This window comes from Phyllostomus hastatus, unplaced genomic scaffold (genome assembly GCF_019186645.2).
Source record: "Phyllostomus hastatus isolate PE091 unplaced genomic scaffold, TTU_PhHast_1.1 phas_contig_40, whole genome shotgun sequence".
Taxonomy (NCBI): Eukaryota; Metazoa; Chordata; class Mammalia; order Chiroptera; family Phyllostomidae; genus Phyllostomus; species Phyllostomus hastatus.
Genome location: NW_025333872.1, coordinates 37,732,826 through 37,755,017, shown reverse-complemented (window position 1 = coordinate 37,755,017; position 22,192 = coordinate 37,732,826). Strand labels below are relative to the sequence as shown.

The 22,192-nt window shown below is 37.7% G+C and overlaps 1 protein-coding gene across 2 annotated transcripts in view; it reads right to left on the bottom strand.

Moving 5' to 3' along the window:
- The window catches only part of LOC123821595 (cytochrome b5 reductase 4), a 90,063-nt gene that overhangs the window by 64,511 nt on the left and 3,360 nt on the right, over positions 1-22,192 (bottom strand). For both annotated transcript variants that reach the window (XM_045843137.1, XM_045843138.1), the window contains exon 2: positions 20,222-20,375. In XM_045843137.1, coding sequence (XP_045699093.1) covers positions 20,222-20,375 — 154 coding nt within the window. The remainder of the gene's footprint in view (positions 1-20,221; positions 20,376-22,192) is intronic.

Below are 22,192 nucleotides of genomic sequence, written 5' to 3'. Positions count from 1 at the left end.
ACCAATGAAAGATAAATGGATTTTATAATGATTTAAAGTACTGCATTTTGCCACATATAATATGCTCCCGTGTATAATGCATACCCACGTTTTAATGTGCATTATACCCAGTATTACTATACCCATGGCATGTAATCATTATATCCACGTATAATACACACCCTTATTCTTCCCTCAAAAATGTGGGCAAGCTCACCCTTATTCTTCCCTCAAAAATGTGGGCAAAACAGTGCTCATCATACATGGCAAAATATGGTAATGTGGCCTTGGTAGGAATAGTAACTAGAACATAGGTGTCTGAGGTGTTTGGATAGTAGAGTATCTGAGTGCTTTGGGATTAAAAGCATTCATTTGTCTCTCACACTCCCCAAAAGTTTCTAAAATAACTGTAAAAAATAAATAAGGTGTAAAACCAATAGAGTCACAGAAGTCAAAAGTGAAGATGGCAGCAAGAAAGTTTTGAAGAATGAAAGCCAACTGGATGTGTGAGTAAATACCTAGCAGAATGAAAAAGGTGAAATAAGGCCTACGTGTGAGTCAGAGGAGTACCTATAAGAGAGGCAGTATGTGCAACAGAATCCCCCAAAGATGCAGGAATCAGAGATTCCAGGTAGTTCTGAAAGCCAGGGTGCAGGACAGCCTCAAATTCAATGTAAGCAGCAGTGTGACCCTTAACTCCCTCGTTCATCCCACACTAGCAAGTAACAAGCCCCTTCCCAACCCTGCAGGAATTGTAGGTTTACTCTCTAGAGAGTATGAACCACAGAGATGTTACATGCAGGGAAATAGACACACTCACTGGGTGAGGAGTTTAAACTAAAAACAGGAAGCAAAAGTCTGCATGTCAAAACATTAAGACCCACCTCCTACCACTCATCAGATCATCTCCTGCTCTCCAAATGACCCCCAGAACACTTACCTACTCAACTATTCCAGATGACTAGAAGATTTCAGCCCAAGAGAAAGACTTACATGTAGTATGTTGGAGAGCCCTATCAGTGCAACTAAGCGATTCATTAAAAAAAAGTTCCCACACATGGAACTTCCATTCAGTTTTCTGGGCCATCACTCTCACAATAAAAGGACAAACATTTGAGGAAAGCCTCTAACATTAAAATGAATGTTGAAACAAGTCACAAAATTGTCAAGCTTTAGTACATGATTTTTAAAATGGGAGAAGAAGTAGAAAAAAGAAGAAGAAAGAAGGAAGAAGAAGGAGGAGGAGGAAGGGGAGGAGAAGGGGGGAGGAGGAGGAGGAGAAAATGAGACCATCACTACCTCACAGAAATGAGAAAAAAGACAGGTAGTAACTGTGCTGAATAACTTAAGAGCTTCTAAATTGCACCCAACAACTCAATGATGGCCAGTTCAACTAATAAAAGAGCTAAAAGGATCTGATTCAAATGCCTTAGTTTGCACAGGGAAATTTAAACAGAATGTAGCACAAGCCTTTAAGCACTTCAAAAGGTGAAGTAGGCATAATTATCAAAGATCAACTTATGTGACATTAATAATTGGGGGAAACAGATCTGACAATAAACTAGAAGGAAACTGACCAGTAAAAGCATTAAAAATTACCCAACATTCTCAGTAATCAGTTATACTCTGAATATTTTTTAAAAAATTCAGACTTCTCCCAAGGAGACTAGTGACCAAACATCACTAGCAGCAGTCACATCCACTATCCCTAAACTGAGTGTGTAACTTACATCAACACTAAACAAGGTGCACTTTCTCTAAATGATCAGATTTCCTGCCTTTCCTCCACCTTTTTCCTATTTCATGGGACCATTTTCTATATGCCTGAGGTCTACCAGTGACAGCCACCAGCATTTAACTGCTCTGCTATTAGTTACTTGAGAAAAAAGTCAGATATGTCCTTGTGCTTTGGGTTATTTCCTATTTTCCAAAACAAGTCAGCTGCAAAGATTAATTAAGATGTAATGATCAACTTTAAGAAGTAGAAAAACACAAGAAAAAACTGCCCCAACTCTTAATTTAAAAAAGAAAGCCAGATAATCCACAAAAATCATGTTTTTGAACCCATCAGTGAGGAGAGGTCATAAGGATACCAATTATCTAAATTCCAAACAGTGTTAAGTCCCTCTGAGAAGAGACACATGATTTATTTCACTTATGACAAAGCACAGAAAAACGTGACATCACTAAAATATCTGAAATTTTAACAAACTCTTTAAGGACCAAGAGTACACTAGTGACAGGATAGAGCCCTGAGAGCCTCAGGAACAAGGAGATTCTGCACCTACTCAACAATTCCTTTTTCACAGTCTCCTACCTCTGGAGATGCTCATGGGAAATAGTGTGAGCAGGGCAGGCCTGAGGCTGGCCCACGGGTGGTACAGATGTGTAGTACCTGCTCCAGCATTTAAAGGTAGAGCAGCAGTACCAACAAAAGTCCATCTACACCTTGGTTAGCATGAATACAAGGTGCTTATCAGCTATATTGCTGGGATAGGAGCAAGAAATTCACCCATGCCCCAGATTGAACCATGACATGGCAAAAGGACAATAAAGACTTTTACCCTTGGGTACCTGCACTGATAGCAGGCAAAGATTAGTGGCTGCTGCAAAGGGTAGGAAACGCACCTCCTTCATTCTGTACTGACAACTAAGCAAATGCAATCTAAACACTGGGGGGCGGGGGGGCGTAAATCCACTCATGCCAGGCTCTGCACTGACATAAAACAGCTCTTTTAGCACTGGAAGAGAGGTAGGAAAATTGCTCACATTCGACACCCTCTGCCCTATCCTCTCCCTCCCTTACTGATATAAGACAAAGCTCAGCTGTTATGTGGGAGGACAAGGCAAAAAAGCTGCCTGAATTCTTGATCCTGCCCTGAGCAGAAGGCAGAGAATATCACCACTGGGGAAGTGACATAAGTATTGAGAAAGCTCAGTCCCTGGGGCTCAGGCACACAGGAGCTGCCTAAGACAGAAGCTAGAAGGGAAAAATTGCAAAACCCCATCATCCCTCCCCACAAATATTGTACCAAGTAATGAGCAACAGCAGTCTGCTACTGGGAGAGGAGGAGGAGCACAAAGAGACACCCTACACAGGTATGTAGAACAAGCTGTCAGCTAAGGGTAGGACAGGAACAATGAGAAAAATCCTCCAGTCCTGCTGGACCCACAAGAAAAACAGGCAGTAGTAACCCACTGTCGAGGGAATTTGAAGTCTGTGGGGCACTGATGGTATCAATAAAAACAATAAACAGTAAATTCAGCTCAAAAACTAACTAGACTAAGTCAACCTAATTGTCTGACAGAAAAAGTACACCTATTTCTGAGTATAAATTCTCTTCTTTATCTATATGCAATGTGTGACATTCAATCAAAAAGTATGACATATTTTTTCAAAAGATAAAACAATCCATGTCAAGAGAGAAAAACAGCAATACAAACAGACTTAGAGATGGTGCATGCATGGCAACCCTCAAACAGGAACAGTAAAATAACAATTAGTATCTTAAAATATCTGTCAGGATGGCATTTTACAGATGGGAAATTCCAGCCGAGATGAAAGCTATAAAAAAAGAGTCTAATGAAGATACTAAAAATAAAAAACATGATATCAGAATGCAGAATGCCTTTGATGGGCTTATCAGCAGACTTCACACACAAAAAGGAAAGAATTAGTAAACTTGAAGAAAGTTCAACAGAAATTATCAACTGAAAAACAAAGAGAAAAATGAGTAAAAAAGGAGAATGGTGCATCTAAGAGTTACATACGGATCACTACAGTCTAATGTATATGTGACTGGAATCCCAGAAGAAAAGAAGAAAAAGCAAAAGAAATACTTGAGGAGACAATGGGCAGAAATTTTCCAAAATTAATTTGTAAAACCCAAAGCAAAACAAATACAAGAAAACCAAATTATAGTCAAAGGGTTGAAACCAAAGATAAAATCTTACAAGCAGAGGTTAGAGAAGAAAGAAACGTTACCTACTTTGAGAAAAAAGTTAAGAGTGATAGCAGAGTTCTTAATCTATGCAACTAGAAGATTGAATGACATTTTTAAAGTGCTCAGGAGAGGAAAAAACCTGTCAATCTAGAATTTTATTTTATTTTTAAAAATGTTTTATTTATTTATTTTTAGAAAGAGGGGAAAGGAGAGAAGAAGAGAGGGACAGGAACATCAAAGTGTGAGAGAAACATCAACTGGCTGCCTCTCGCACACCCCCAAGCAGGGACCTGGCCCATAACCCAGGCATGCACCCTGACTGGGAATTGAACCAGTGACCTTTCAGTTCATAGGCCAGCACTCAACCCACTGAGCCACACCAGCCAGGGCTCAACCTAGAATTTTATATCCAACAATATATTTAAAATGAAGGCACAAGAAAGATGTCTTCAGATAAACAGAAGCTGAGGAAATTCACTGGCAGCTAACCTGCATTACAAGAAATGTTAAAACTAAGTTCTTCAAGGGAAATCTGGGCCAACACAAAGGAATACCAAGCACTGAAAATGGTAAAACTGTGGGTAAATATAAAAGATAAAGTTTTTAGTACCTTAATCTCTTTAAAAGACAAGTTGCTGTCTAAAGCAAAAATAGCAACATATTGTGGGATTTATAGCATATGTAGAAGTAAAATGAAAACCAATAATAGTACAAAGCACAGGAGAGTGAAACAGAAGCACATGATAAGGTTCTTACACTACATGTGAAATGGTATAATATTATTTGCAAATAGACTGATAAGTAAAATGTATATCATAAATGTAGAACAACTACTAAAATGAAGACAAAGAAGTATAAAGAATTAATAATGTAGATAAAATGGATTCATTAAAATATTACATCAACAATGAATAAATCCAGGCAGGTAAAGGGTTTATGGAGTTGACTCCATCACTCTTGTAACATTTTTTTAAGTCTGAAGTTTTTTTCAAAAGAAAAAGTTAAGTTAAAAATATGTAGTGACCAATGGCCCTTAAGAAATTTTCAATATTTAAACAACCCCACAGTGCACAATTCCCAAAAAGGAAATGAAGCTATATAAAGGAAAGAGAACAAATTATCCCTTCAGGCTATAGCTCACATTCTAAAATGAGGCTCAAAAATGAAAAAAGATCATTAATATATATTCAAAAATCATCCAGAAATAACAGTTTCTGATTAAGGAACTTCTATATACCCTAACTCCAACAGCCAACAATCTGGAAACAGCAAAAAGTGAAAATCCCTCAACTGTTTACTATTTTGTGAAATCATTAAGATATCTCTACCATAGTGTGGTTTTGAAGTCTTATACATGATTCAAAGAACATTTATTGACACTGTGGGTCATGCCCTGTGATAGGTGCTAGGGCTAGGGAGAGAAGCAGCGTATTAATATCCTAAAACTCAATTTAAATGGAAAGATATCATTGAAGATGGTAGAGGAGATGGTGGAAGCTACACTAACCTCCTCCCAGGACCAATCTGGAATTACAACTGAATTGTAGAGAAATCATTCTGAACAACCAACAGACCACTAGTTGGAGAGAAGGCTCATAAACATGTACAGACAGAAGAAACACTTCACCACACAACACTGGAGGGCAGTGCAGAGGAGATCTGAAATGGCTGGATGGGCTCTCAAGGCAGCAGCTGAAGTTCTGGAGGAATATTTCAGTGGCTAGAAGGTTCCCCCTGAGAAGTGCGGGGTCTGAACCCCAAGCTGTGCTCCCAAGCCTACAGCACCAGAGTGAAAAAGGAACACAGATAACATCCAGCTGCAAAAAGTAGCAGCGTTTTGGTTGGCCAGGGAGAGATGGCTGGAGACACAAAGAGCCTCTTAAAGGGCCAACACACAAAATTTTGTTTGCAGCCACTTACCTTGGGTTCCAACAGAGGAGAGGGCAAAGTGAACTAGAGACACTTAAGGAGAGTCTGGAGCTGGTGGATTTGGGGAGAGAACTGGAGGAGGAGCTACTAGAGTTCCTGTGCTGAGTCATTCCTCATACTGCAGGAATATCTTTCCCAGTCAGAGCACTCCTCTCCAAATGGCATCAGCCTGAAGGAAAACAATAACCCCGCCCACAGGAATTACTCTGCCCCACCTCGCTGTGCTTAAACCAGACTGCTGGTTGCAGCTTGATTACATTCAATGGCTGATTAGTTTAATATATAAAATGGTAAATACAAAGAAGCAGCCAAAATGCAAAGACAAAGAAACAGACCCCAAATGAAAGAATAAGAGAATTCTCCAGAAGAACTAGATGAAATGGCGGCAAGCAATTTATCAGAGAGTTTAGAGTAACGATTATAAGGATACTCAACAGCATGAAAAAAGACATGGAAGCTATTAAAAAAGGACCAATCAGAAATAAAGAATACCATACCTGAAATAAACAATGTACTGGAAGGAATAAACGGTAGGTTAGATGAAGCAAAGAACAGAATCAGTGTTTTGAAAGACAATGTAGAAAAAAAACACCCAGGCAGAGAAACAAAAAGAAAAAAGAATTAAAAAAAAAATGAAGAGAGTTTAAGAAACGTTTTGGACAACATGAAGAATAACAACATCCACATCATGGGAACACCAGAAGGAGAAGACAGTGAGCAAGGGATCAAGAACCTATTTGAGGAAATAATGACCAAAAACTTCCCTAATCTGGTAAAGGAAAAAGTCACACAAGTCCAGGAAGCTCAGAGAGTCCCAAACGAGTTGGACCCAAAAAGGCCTACACCAAGATACATCCTAATTAAAATGACATAGTTTAAAGACAGGGAGAGAATCTGGAAAGCTACAAGAGAAAAGTGGGCAGTTTCCTATGAGGGAACACCAATTAGACTGGCATCTGATTACTCAACAAAAACATTTCAGGCCAGAAGGAAGTGATGTGAAATATTCAAGGCGATGCAAAGCAAGGACATTCAACCAAGGCTATTTTACCCAGCAAGGCCATCATTTGAAATTGAAGGAGAAATAGGGAGCTTCCCACGTAAGAAAAAGCTAAAGGAGTGTGTTAACACCAAACCAGTATTGCAGCAAATGTTAAAGGGCTAACTTTAAGAAGAAGAAAAAGAGAAAGAAAGAAAAAGAAGGAAAACAGTCTAACAATAAAATGGCACTACGTAAGTATCTATCAACAATCACCTTAACTGTAAATGGCTTAAATGTTCCAATGAAAAGACAGAGGGTAGCTGAATAGATAAGGAGACAAGACCCATATATATGCTCCCTTCAAGAGACCTGTCTCAGATCAAAAGATACACAAAGACTAAAAGTAAAGGGTTGGAAAAAGATATTTCATGCAAATGAGAAAGAAAAAATGCTGGGATAGCAGTACTTATATCTCACAAAATAGACTTTAAAACCAAGGCTACAGTAAGAGACAAAGAACACTACATAATGATAAAGGGAACAAACCAACATGAGGTTATAACCCTAGTAAACATTTACACACCCAACATAGGAGCACCTAAATAGGTCAAGCAAATCTTGAGGGATGTAAAAGGAAAGACTGACAGAAATATAGTCATGGTGTGGGGATTTTAACACACCATTGACTTCAATGGATAGATCTTCCAGGCAGAAAATCAACAACCTTATACAGCAAGCAGCCTTATATGACACACTAGATCAAATGAATTTAAATTTGATATCTTCAGAGGATTTCACCCCAAAGCAGCAAACTATGCATACTTTTTAAGTGCACATGGAACATTTTCTAGGATAGACCACCTATTGGAACACAAAACAATTCTCAATAAATTTAAGAAGATTGAAATCGTATCTAGCATCTTCTCTGACCACAATGCTATGAAACAAGAACTTGAGCACAAGAATACTGGAAAAACACTCAAGGACATGGAAGCTAAATAACATGTTATTAAGCAATGAAGGGTCAACAATGAGATCAAGGAAGAAATCAACAGACACTTTGAAACAAATGTAAATGAGGACACAACAATCCAAAACCTGTGGGATACTGGGAAAGCAATCCTAAGAGGGAAATTCATAGCATTACATGCCTATCCCCCCAAAAAACAAGAAAAAAGCTCAAATAAACCATCTAACTTCACACTTAAAAGAACTTGAAAGAACAACAAACAAAGCCCAAAGTGAGTATAAGGAAGGAACTAATGAAGATCAGAATGAAAATAAATGAAATAGAGTCTAAAAAAACCATACAAAAGATCAATGAATCCAAGAGTTTTTTTTTGAAAAGATAAACAAGATTGACAAACCTTTAGCCAGACTCATCAAGAAAAAAAGAGAAAGGATTCAAATAAATAAAATCAGAAGTGAAAGAGGAGAAATAACTGACACCAAAGAAATATAAAGAATTGTAAGAAAATATTATGAATAATTATATGCCAACAAACTGGACAACGTGAAGAAAATGGATATTCCTAGAAACATAAAATCTTCCAAAAATAAACTAGGAAGAATCAGAGAATCTGAATAAACAGATTACAACTAGTGAACCTGAACAAGTAATCAAAAATTCCCAACAAACAAAAGCCCTGGACCAGATGGCTCACAGGTGAAGTTTACCAAACATTCCAGGAAGAACTAATACCTCTACTTCTCAAACTATTTCATAAAATTTAAGAGGATGCAAGGCTCGAAACCTTATTGTATAAGGCTAGCATTATCCTAATTCCAAACCCAGATAAAGACACAACCAAAAAAAAAAAAAAGAATATTACAGGCCAATATCTGTGATGAACATAGATACTAAAATCCTCAACAAAATATTAGCAAAGCAAATACATCAATGCATCAAAAAGATCATACACCATGACCACATAGGATTTATTTGGTGAATGAAAAGTTGGTACAACATTCACAAATCAATAAATGTGATTCACCACATAAACAAAATGAAGGATAAAAAACATGATCATATTCATAGATGCAGAAAAAGCTTTCAATAAAATCCAGCACCCATTTGTGATCAAAACTCTCAGCAAAGTGGGAATACAAGGAACATACCTAAACATAATAAAAGTCATATATGATAAACACATTGCCAGCATCATACTTAATGGACAAAAAATACAAGCATTCCCCTTAAGAGCAGGAACAAGACAGGGATGTCCACTTTCACCTCACTTATTCAACATGGTACTAGAAGTCCTAGCCACAGCAATCAGATACGAAGAACTAAGACATCCAAATTGGAAAGGAAGAAGTAAAACTGTCTTTATTTGTAAAGTAGTAGATGACATACTACTTTACATAGAGAACCCCAAAAATTCTACCAAGAAACTACTAGAACTGATAAATGGATTCAGCAAAGTAACAGGATACAAAATTAATGTCCAGAAATCAGTTACATTTTTATATGCCAGTAATGAACTAACAGAAAGGGAAATTAAGAAAACAATCCCATTCACAATTGCTTCAAAAAGAAGAAAATACCTAGGAATAAACCTAACCAAGGATGTAGAAGACTTGTATGTGGAAAATTACAGGATAATGAAGAAAGACACTGAAGAAAGAATCTGAAGAAGATACAAGTAAGTGGAAACACATACCCTGTTCATGGTTAGGGAGAATTATCACCACTAAAATGTCCACACTACCCAAAGCAATCTACAGATTCAATGTCATTCCTATCAAGATTCCAATGATGTATCTCACAGAACTAAAACAAGTATTTCAAAAATGTATACAGAACCACAAAAAGCCCCTCATGGCAACAGCGATCCTGATAAAGAACAAAGTTGGAGGAATCATGCTACCTAATATCAAACTATACTACAAGACCATAGTTTTCATCAAAACAGCATGGTACTGGCACAAAAATAGACACATACATCAATGGAACAGAATAGAGAGCCCAGAAATAAACATTTATAGTCAAATAATATTTGACAGAGGAAGCAAACACACACAATGGACTAAAGATAGCTTATTCAATACATAGTGTTGGGAAAATTGGACAGTTTCATGCAGAAAAATGAAACCAGACCATCCTCCTACACCACACACAAGAATAAATTCAAAATGGATCAAAGACTTAAATGTTAGACTTGAAACCATAAAAATTCTAGAAAAAAACTTAGGAAGAAAATCTTGGCTATGGCTTGTAGAAATTTTTTATCAGATATATCCCCCCAGGCAAGGGAAATAAAAGAAAAAATAAACAAATGGGACTATATCAAACTAAAAATGTTTTGCACAGCAATAGAAATCATCAACAAAATAAAAAGACAACTCACAGAATAGGAGAGCATATTTGCCAATACATTTGATAAGGGGTTAATATTCAAAATTTACATAGTACTTAAAAAACTCAACACCAAATAAACAACCCAATTAAAAAATGGGCAAAGGTCCTGAATAGGCACTTTTCCTAAGAGAACATACAGATGGTCAATACACATATGAATAGATGTTCAATATCACTAATCATCAGAGAGATGCAAATGAATCCATGAGATACCATCTCACACCTGTCAGAATAGCTATCATCAATAAATCAACCAACAAGTGCTGGCGAGGATGTGGAAAAAGGGGAACTCTTTTGCACTGTTGAGGGGAATGCAGACTGGTGTAGCCACTGTGGAAAGCAGTATGGAGATACCTCAAAAAATTAAAAATGGATCTGCCTTTTGACCTAGCAATCCCACTTCTGGGAATATATCTAAAAGAATCCAAAAGAATATAAGCATCCTTATGTTCATGGCAGTGTTATTTACAATCACCAGGATATGGAGGCAGCCCAAGTGTCCATCAGTAGAGGAGTGGATAAAACAATTATGGGACATTTACACAATGGACTATTACTCAGCCATAAAAAGAAGAAAATTTAACCCTTTGAGACAGTACGGATGGACCTGGAGAATGTTAAGTGAAAGAAGCCAGTCAGAGAAAGACAAATGCAATATGATTTCACTCATATGTGGAGTTTAATGAACAAACTGAACTAACAAGCAAAACAGAGACAGACTCATAGATGGAGAACAGATGACAGCTAGTAGGGGTGCGGGTTAAGGGGTGGAGGGATTGAGCAAAAATGAAAAAGGTCTCATGGATATGGACAATAGTGTGGTGATTGCTCGGGAAAGAGGGTATAAGGGGACTAAATGGTAATGGAAAAAATACAATAAAGATTAAAAAAGAGAAAAAGAAAGAAGAAAGGGAGGGAGGGAGGGAGAGGAGGAGGGAAGAAGGGAGGAAGGCCCAAAAATGTTATAGTTATTCTAACAGAGGTCCTATGCTAAGTGCTGAGGATGAAAGCAAAGTCAGAGAGGGCCAGAGTCAGGTCTTCAAAGATGAGGAGACTGAAAGGAAGAAGCTTTTGGCAGAAATAGAGGAAAGAACTAAAGTTGCCAAACAATGTAGGATGAGCAACTAACTGCCCAACATCACAGAGGAGGCTGGAGAGAATAAGAGCACATAGAGGGACTACCCTTAGAAAAGGGAGTGTCTTAGAAGGAATGGTGTCTTTGAAGGGAGGATGTCCTGATGCAAGAGAAAGGGAAGAATACAGACATCTTTAGCTTTATGTTCCTTATATTCACAATGTGTGTGTGTGTGTGTGTGTGTTGTCTTCCCCTCTCTCTCACACAGTCATGCCACCCAATCTTTGCACAGGCTTTTGCTGGAGCCTGGAATATTGTTTCCATTGCTCTTTGCCTAGTTAATTACCATTTATCCTTCACATCTAGGCTCAATCTTCTGCAGTCTTCACCAGCACAGCATCTCTCCCACCACAATATCCAGCAGACTTGAATAATACTCATGTTCCCCTCCAGATTGGAAATTACATAAGAGCAGGGGCCACCTCTGTTTTAAATTTCCATGTTACCCCCCAGAACCTGGTACAGTACATGACACATAGAAGACCCCTTAGAAATAGATTAAATAAATGAACCAAGATAGAGAAAAAGTTAAAATCTCTTTTCTACTTTTTATAAATGACAACTACACACAAAGTTACAAAAAAGTAAAGCTACATTTCATTAAATTACTAAAATTAAAAACCGTCTCAGAAGGATATCTTGTATGACTGTTAATTAGCAATGTTAATCAGCACAAGGGAAGAACTACAAGTAATAGACATCCCATGCTAATAATCTCTTAATGAATGAGTTTACACATGGAACTCAAAGTAAGTAATACACAAATGCTAAACTAGGATTAAATCTAGAATTGAATATGGCAAAACAGAAGGGTATACAATTTAAGCATAACAGCTGAGACTCAGGCTGCCTAGGTTAAAACAGAGGCTCCATACTCATTAGTTATGTCTTTGGCAAATCACTTTACTCTCATTAATGTTTTCTCTACCAGCACCCATTCCCCTTCCAGCAATAAGGTCAATTTGTTTTTCCAGGAGCCATGCCCTCCCCAGCTCTCAGTCATGTGTGCCCCAGTTTGGCCCCAACGAGGCTATAGGATGAAGCTTGTGACCTCGGTTTAAGGGATTAAGTTCATCATTTCCCCCTAAATAGAACTATTGTCATAGCAATGTGAACATGATCAAAACTGTGGGAAGCAGAGCCTTGACATGGCTCAAATCCAAGACTTGATTTTTAGCTATTAGGTAAATAAAACAGAACCTGACAATAACGAGTGGGAAAGTTGCTGTGATCATCTTTCTGTTGCCATAAAGAGTTCTAAAATGAAGCAATCCCAGAAGAGAAGCAAAGATAGCGTGAGAGCAGGTCCTGGGGACACTATCTGAACTCTGCACCAACCTTCACCTCAAGTCAGTTCCACCTGTGACTCTGTAGTCAGTTTTTGTTTTCTACCAAATCAGGTTAGACTGGAGCGTCTGCCAGTTCTATCCATGAGTTCCCACTGAAATACTTTCTTAGCTTCAATTTCCTCCCTTGGAGAATAAGAATTCTCCTAGCTTCAGGACCCTCATCTGTGAAGTAGAATACCTATCTACTTCATAGATTTGTTATGAAAATCAAACAGTACACAGCACAGGTCTGACACATTATCAATCTGCTAAGATATTTAAAAACAGAGAACATTCCTTATAAAGAGTACTGAGCTATGTATGTGGTTTCAGCTTAAAACAATGAAAATTATATGACCGGGTACTAAGTTCAAGTAAGCAAAGGGATAATGGCAACAGCTATGACCTAAGTTGGGATAAACATCACAACACTGAATTTGCCATTCTCAAGCAATTCACACATTCACTAGGAATATAATGAGAGCTATTCCAAATTATCTCTATAAATATATTGATGCCAAAGCTGAAGGAAGAAACTCTTAAAATAGCCACCTCCCTGATAACAATAAGACTGGTCAATAGACATATGAGAAAATGATCACTGTCACTCCTCAACAGAGAAATGCCAATTAAAACTACAATGGGATATTGCCCCATGCCTGTGAGAATGGCTATCACCAATACATCAACAAACAAATGCTGGAGAGGATGTGGAGAAAAGGGAACCGTTGGTGGGAATGCAGATTGGTATAGCCACTGTAGAAAGCAGTATGGAGTTTCCTCAAAAAATTAAAAATAGAACTGCTTTATGACCCAGCAATTCCATTTCTGGGAATATATCCAAAGAAACCTGAAACACTAATTCAAAAGAATATATGCACCCCTACGTGCACCCTTATATTGAAACATTATTTGCAACAGCCAAGATCTGGAAACAGCCCAAGTGCCCATTAGTAGATGAGTGGATAAAAAAACTGTGGTACATTTACACAATGGAATACTACTTGGCCATAAAAAGAAGGAAATCTTACCTTTTGTGACGGCATGGATGGACCTGGAGGTTATTATTCTCAGTGAAATAAGCCAGTCAGAGAAAGACAAATACCATATGATCTCATTGATCTGTGAAATCTAATGAAAAAAATAAACTAACAAAATAGAAAGAGAAGCATGGACACATGGAACAGACTGACAGCTGTCAGAAGGGAGGAGAATTGGGGGGCTAGATGAAAGAAGGTGAAGGGATTAAGTAAATATATATATATTATATTACTTATATATATAGATATAGATATATAACATATATAACTGTAATATTATATCTATTATATCTATATGTATGTATCATACATATTACATATAATATGCATAACATTATATCTATAATATCTATATATACATAACATATATACATACATGCACAGGCACAGACAACAGTGTGGGGATAACCAGAAGGAAAGGTGGTGGGGGTAAGCGGGGATGGGCAAAGGGGGCATAAATGGGGATGGAGAGAGACTTTGCTTTGTGCAATGGGCACACAGTGTAGTGTACCGATGATGTTTTGTTGAGTTGTACACTTGAAACCTGCACAGTTTTGTGACCCAATGTTACCCCAATAATTTTTTTTTAAAAGACTAGAAATAAATGAAACAGAAAATGGACAAGCAATGGAGAAAATCAAAACCAAAAGTTAGACAAATTTGTAAACTTCTAGTAAGACTGATTAAGGAAAAAAAAGAGAAACCAAAAATTAGCACTATCAAGAATAAAAGTGGGCATACCATAATAGGACCTACATACAATAAAGATATAAATAAGGGAATACTGCAAATAATTTTTTGCCAATATGATCAATAACTGGGATGAAATGAACAAATTCACTAAAAAATAACATAAAAACTGACATAAGAACAGCAGAAAATTTGAATAATCCTATATCTTTGTTTAAAATTGAATTTGTAATCCAAAATTGTCCCATGAAGAACATTTCAAAATGTTGGCTGAAGTCTGTTCAAACACCTGAGGGTCAGATGAGGCACTGAGACCACAATATTTTTCCTCTATTCAGTTTTTAGTGACTGAAAGGGAGGTAGGGAGAGAGGAAGAGTTATAAAGAAAAAAAAAGGAAGGGACTGAATGACAGTTAAGCAGATCAAGAGAAAGTAAAATAAAGCAAAGAGTTTTGGATGTTAGTAGGACAGAACTAACAAAATCAGCAAAGACTGGATTATCTGCATTAATGGGCAATCTGAAAAATCTATGGATTGGATTAGAAATGGATGAAATGAATAAAGGGAATGGTGCCTGTAGAAATGTTGATTTGTATCCTAAACAAGCAAGTGATAGTGGAACAGAGTTGTTCACATTTCCGCTGTCAAAAAAAGAAGTAATGAGAATACACGAAGCAGACGAACCACAGAATAACTGAGCTGTGAGAGTCATGCGTTATTGTTTCCATATGCTCTCTATTACTATGATAATACATCCTACTAGAAATTAGAACATTAGTTCCAAATTTGAAAAGCTGTTCCTAGAAGAAAATTTTCAGATAGAAAAAGTTTCTCTGCTAGAAAAAAATAATAATGCAGATTCTCAAAACAGAATTAAAGCAGGGAGCTAAGGAAAACTATAAAAAGGAACTTGTTTGAAAAAGCAGCTCTATTCTTGGTGGGTTTGGATCTAACCTAAAAGGTATAAACTTACTTTACTTTATTATTACTGCAGTATAAATGCAAAAGCCTAAAGACATAGTCAATTCTCTTTATGCACAACAGTTAAGTTCTACAGACGCATTGTGAATACTGAGCTAGTGAATACTGAACTGTTGCTCTTTGGGGAAAATACAAGGTTAGGTTACTGAGAGCATCTGGTCACAACATTTTTTTGTGAAAAAATTAATACTTAACCTTGTCTAATGTATGTTTCTGTTTAAAGAAACCTTATTTGATATGTAATGTTGATTCCCGAACACTGAACTCACAGCCAACAGCACTGCATTTCATGCCTGAACAAGGCTTGCCTAACAGGTGTTTTCTCCATAAGGCATATTACAGCCTTCTTAGACAGCACTTCAGTATTATCCTCGGGCTACTTTAAACAGCAAAGTTACCAATAAAAAGCACAAAATGTGAAAACCATGGCAGCAGACTGCAAAAGAGACCTGTGCTTACAGTATGAACACGGAAACAAGAAGTCAGAGCATCGCCTTGTTTGTCCTCAGACACAGAAAACGTGTATTTTTGTTGCACTGTGCAGGACTGTGAATGACTGAAAGCACTGTGAGTTATGGATCTGGGGTTACACACAGATTTTAGCGAGTAGGCAAGATTGGAATCCACAAGTAATGAGCATCAACTGTATTCACAACTTACACTAACACTGAGTCAATCTTAAAAAGGTTTCCTATCAGTGAACCTAGAAATCTAGGAAGCTATGATAAAAATAATAGGGCTATACACTACTTCTTAGAATAAATTTTCTATCATTTTAAAATATGAAACAAGAAAAACACCAACTCATTAAAAGTCAGTTTTTCAGGGGTGACAAGCAGACCTCTTTAATATACTAGTATATGCCAATCAGCTTTAGAAGAAATCAAAGCTAGTTCATTTCTAAGTTATAAATTAAATCCCATTTAGAAAACTTGACCCACTAAATTTTTTAAAACAGGGCCACCAGTCTATTGACTGTATTAACTATTTCTCAATACCATTTATTCAAATGGCTGGTCAGGCCACACTTGCCCTCACCCTCATGAAGATCAAAGGCTGCACCACGCTGCCAAATGATGATTTCAAAACTCAACACATCATTACCCACACTGACTACATACTATAGCAAAATACATCACAGAAAAACAAAGTCTGAACTCTCACTGATGAGCAATTTAGACGTTTGCTCAAAGCTTTACATGTTTGTAAATCACCATTAGTTCTTAGAGAGGGAGAAATAGCAGTAGGCAGAAAATCACAAAAGCATGATGAATTAATGGTAAATTCAACAAAGCTTTTGAAAAAGCATTATTTCCCCCATCCATTCCCTCAATGTTCCAATGAACTGTCATTGCGCTAAAGGTTAAGTATATAAAGACTATTATATACTTTAGAGAGAATGGTGAGAATTAAGTGAACAAATTAGGAGCTCCATTATTACCTGCCTTACAGAATGCCCACCTTTCATAGTTCACACATTTCAGTCTGCTGCCAGCCCAGCCCTCTTTTTACAACATCATTTCTAGGAACATGACCTGACTCAGTACATGTGAACATCAAGAAGAAACACTCCTATATCCACCACTGCCCCCGCCAAAGAAAACAGTCTCCAAAATATTACTGATAAAAACCCAAACCAAAGTGTGTGTTTTCTAAGATTTCTTGAAGAGAAAAATGTGTCTCCCACAGCCACCCAATCAGCTGAATTTTGACCTGATCTAAAAAAGGGGCAATAGTTAAATGTTAATTTATTAAAGTAAATGAAGAATTTAATACTTAAAAGAATGATACCATGATACTATGCTTCTCTGTGCTACAGCTTTGACTCAAATGTAGGTTCAAACATTATCTCTGACCTGCAAAGCTAATTCTGGCATGCATTCCCCCCTTTAAGAAGGTATTGTCAGTATTTTAAATTAGAACAGCTAAGAAGAAAAAGTCAATTACATTTACTCATATGCTTTCTTTTACTTTCATTTAGGAGCACGTTAGAAATTAACAGTAATCTGTTTGACTCATATTCATCCTAACTTTCCAGTGCCTTTGTCAACATCCTGGTTGACCTATTGCCACTTGAACTTCTGCAGTGAGCTAAATGCCTTCCTAGACCTGTCTCAATTCACTACACCCACCTCCAGACTAATCATTCCAAGGCACACTCGAATCACTGCCCTCACATTCAAATACCTCCCATAACTCACACTGTCATCTAAATTAAGAACATGAAGTCCTTCTCAGCCTGGCTTTCAAGGCCCTCTACAATCTGATCTAACATACCTTCCTCCAACAGTTAACCCAAGCTCCAGAACATACCTCAAACTTTTCTGGGTCTCTACACTTGTTTAGACCTTTCCCTCTACTGGATGTACCTACTCCTCATTTCTGTTGAAATCCTGTCCACTTCACAGCTTATCTCTACCACAAAGCATCTCCGATTTTCCTAACCCACATATCTCCCTCTTTTCAATCTGCTACTACTTTCTGTATAGCCCTCTATGGTACTTCACTCAGACTTGCCTAACAGTCACTTATCCTCTTCTATGAGAGTTGAAACTCCAAGGTCAGGGCCTGTACTGAATGTGTTTCTGGATAAAATACAAAAACAAACTCATCAAAAAGGTAAAAAAAGAAAAAGAGAAAAAGATATCTTACTTTGACAAAGCGGAAAAAGGCCTTATTATTAATAGAGTTGGAAAAACTCTCCAACAGACACTTGTAAAAAATGTATCTTTAAATCAACACTTTACCAGAAGACGTGCAATGCATTCACATCAGTACAGGAGATATGTAACTGGGATCACTGTGTATTTCAAACACAGCAAACCAGTCCCTTATCCCATTAATACACTAAGTGAATAATAAAGTATGACTATATTATAATAGTGCCTCATTTATCTCATATCACTAGGATATGAGGAGCTTACATAAGTGAGTTTTCTGGAGAAGAGGCTTCCTACTGAAGAAACAGATCAGACACGCCTGTAGCCTGGGCCAGCTGAGAGATGCTCCTGGGAAACCGACCCCCCAGTGCACCCAGTCAAGCAGAAAACACACAAGCAGAATGGGAAGGTCATTTTGTGCCAGTTACTTGTACCTGGTAAACAGATAGGCAGCAGGGAGGAAGGGCAGGGAGGGTATTAAAACCCTATCAAATGACAAAAGGAATGTTTGCATGGCAGAATCCTCATTCCAAGGTGTTGGTCCTATCCATGGTTGCACCTCCCTGAGAAATCAAGGGGAGTTAAGCAGCTGTTCTTCTGTCTGGGAACAAGTTACATCACCACCAACTGAAAGATTCCATGCTTTTTGCCACTGAAAAAAATTCACACTCTGATTATTTCTGTTATGGGTTGAATTGTGCACCCCAAAATTCGTATGTTGAAGTCCTAACCACCAGCACTACTCAACATGACATTATTTGGATATAGGGTCAGTGCAGATGTAACTAGATGAGGTCAAACTGGAATAGGGTAATGAAATAAGACTGGACTTCTTATAAAAACAGAAAATCTGGGCACAACTACACAAGGAGAATGCCACGTGAAGATGAAGGCAGAAATTGGGCTGGTGCTTCTACAAGCCAAGAAACTCCAAAGATTGGCAGCAGACCACCAGAAGCTAGGCAACAGGCATGAACAGATTCTCCTCCACAGCCCTCAAAAGGAACCAACCCTGCCAGCACCTGAACTCAGACTTTTAGCCTCCAGAGTGGTGAGACAAAAAATTGCTGTTGTTTAAGCCACCCAGTCTATGGCACTTTGTTTGGGCATCCCTACCAAACAAATTGGGATCTACTGGTGTTTTCCATTATCATATCACACTGTGATAATCACACACCTCTTTAAGAAACCAAAGTTCTTAAATGTGAACAGTGTTGCATTCAATCAACAAACAAACATGGATGACTTGTACGTGCCAGGCACCAAGGACAGAGCAGTAAACTACATGGTCTCTGCCTTCATATATGTTACTGCAATTAGGAAAACTGACAACAAGGCTAAGATATGTGATGAAAAGTTACAATTGTGGTAACAGCAATAATTGGCACACTTCCAACAGAGCACAGTGGGCATGTAAACCACATCTGAAGGACTCAAGGAAATCACAATGTAAAATTATTCTGTAACACCCAGTTTATGTAGAATAATGTTCTACTTTAGTGCCTTAAAACAGAATATAACATCACAATGGAGGCACACTGTACCGTTCTGTACCCTTTGAATGGTTTGCTCCCAGGTAGATGCTGGGTTGTTGGATACTGTTAGGTCTGCTTTTATTAGCTAACCTCTTATTTCTCTGCTCACTTTCTCCAATCAGCCCATTTCTACTCTGGAGCTTTTAATTTTCCATGGGACAGAAAAATCAGGTAACTAATACAGCTAATAAATATACATTAAATAGTAAAGGTGGCTATAAGTAAGAACTGAAGATTTAGCTTTAATGTGGGTTTTCTAATTAACTTTAGATTCTGAGAGACATTTTTTCTGACAAAATTCTGTTATAAGGCACTAAAGTAGAACAGTATTCTATATAAACTGGGTCTTACAGAATAATTTTACTACTTCCATATAAATTGCTTGGCAAACACTGGTTTTCTTTCAAAGGGAAGAAAACAGTTACGGAAGAAATAATGTAAAAAGTTATGAAGGGAAGAAATACTGTCCAAAGTCGGAATTATATAACTTATTGCCCAGCATAAGGCACATTTCTATTATCTAACTGTGAATCATACCACCAAATAACAGGAAGCATTACGACAGAAAGCATTACAACTTATCACCAAATAACAGGAAGCATGACAATAGGAAGACACAGCCCAAACTTTTTGCAGTACTTCATAAACACCACCTACCTCTTATGCATATCCAACAATCATCTTTTGTGTTGTGTTTTTTAAGCTCTTCTTCAGTTACTTCAATTAACCTGCCTTTTAATCCTGTTAGATCCTTCCCACTTTTGGTCAGTCGAATCCAATCCATAAGACTTCTGCCCTGTTTTAGAGGTACCTAAGAAAGGAAAAGGGAAGAATTAAATGTGGCTTCTTCAAGTTAATTGATTTTCCTTTCTCTCCTGCTGCTTGTCTTCAGGCTACTTCATTACAATTAAAAAAAAAAGATTTTATTTATTTATTTTTGGAGGGAGAAGGGAAGAAGAAAGAAGCAGAGAGAAATGTCGACATGTGAGAGAGACATCAACTGGCTGGCTTTTGCACATGCCCCGATTTTGGACAGGCCAAGAACCCAGTCATGTGACCTGACCAGAATCGAACCAGTGACCTTTCTCTTCGAATCGAACCAGTGACTCAACCAACTGAGCCACACTGGTCAGGGCTACTTCATTACTCTTATTCCCATTGAAAAGAATAAAAAAAAAGGCAAATCTAACAATTTCACAAATACTCTTTATAGCTTGAGGAGGTCATACAAAATCATTTTTTTACAACAGAACAGAAATGTCCACCTTAATGGTAACAAGAATAGTATTAAACTTGGAATCAGAAAACAACTTTTGGTCCTGGCACTATCACTAATACATGATAGTTGCTTACCAATTTGGGCCAACATTTCTTTGCCTTAAATATCGAGAGATTTGATAGAAGAAATTATAAACAACTGGCTAAAGTTGACTTTCTGGATTGTTAATATACACAGGACACTGGAAATCATGAGGCAGCAATTAATTTTCTAAGAATCCACTGAGAAACCAAGGTTATCAAATAACAGAAAATAATAAAACTAACACTCTAGGCAAGGGGGTAAACTGGCTCATACCTGTTTCTTCATAGCCCTTCAGCTAAGAATGGCTTTCACATGTAATAGTGGTGGTGGTGGTAAAATGACTAAATGTTTACGTGACCTTTGAAGTCTAACATATTTATTATCTGGCCCTTTGCAGAAAAGTTTGCCTATCCTTGTCTAGCAGATTTAATAACAAAATGTTTGGTTTCTTGTGTCTTTTTTCCCCAAAATACCTATTCAGGACATTTAGGTACTTATTAATGCTTTAACCAGTTAAAACAATCTGGTAGAAATTTTCAAGACATCCCTGTAAGATAGGACTACTGTCTAAACTTGTATAACTAGTTTGTAACACAGGGCAAGAGGAATGTTTAATGTAAATGCAGGCACATTCAAGGAAGTTTACTGCTACAGATTGAAATCCTAAACCCTAATGTGACATTAATTAGGAATTGGGGCGTTTGGTAGGTGAGTCAGTCATAAGGGCAGTCTTCATGAATGGTTTCCATATCTAGATAAAAGTGGCCTGAGAGAGATCCCTCACCCCTTCCTGTCCTTTGAGGACCCGGAAAAAGTCGGTAATCGTCGAAATCACCAGCGGTGACCGCGGAACACTGTGGATGGCTCATCAACACACGAGAAAAACACACACAGAGACAACCAGGTCCTGTGGGGAAGTAGGAACGAAATGGCCACTCTCTCTGGTGGGGAGAGCACCCGTTCCCCCTCCAGAGAGGCTTTTTATTGGTTTCATTTGCGTAAGAATTCAGGTAAAGCTCATTACTCATTGCTAGGAAGTAAGGATCAAACAATAGATAACAAGGAAGTCTGAGGGCCTATTTTGAGTCAGGATCAAAGAGCTGTAAAACTTTAAGAAACAAACTTACTTTTTTCTTGGACCCTTATCACTCAACTGAGAGCACTGTAAACAAAGCAAGTTTCACAGGATTTTACATATTCTTTCTTAGGCCTGATCACCCAGGGAACCCGCCCTTTTCAGCACAGAGCTGTGCCACCCTATCATTGTTCCAGGCTTAGGTGGAGCAAGGGAAGTAAGGCAGCCTAGGGATAAGGAGATCTTCTCC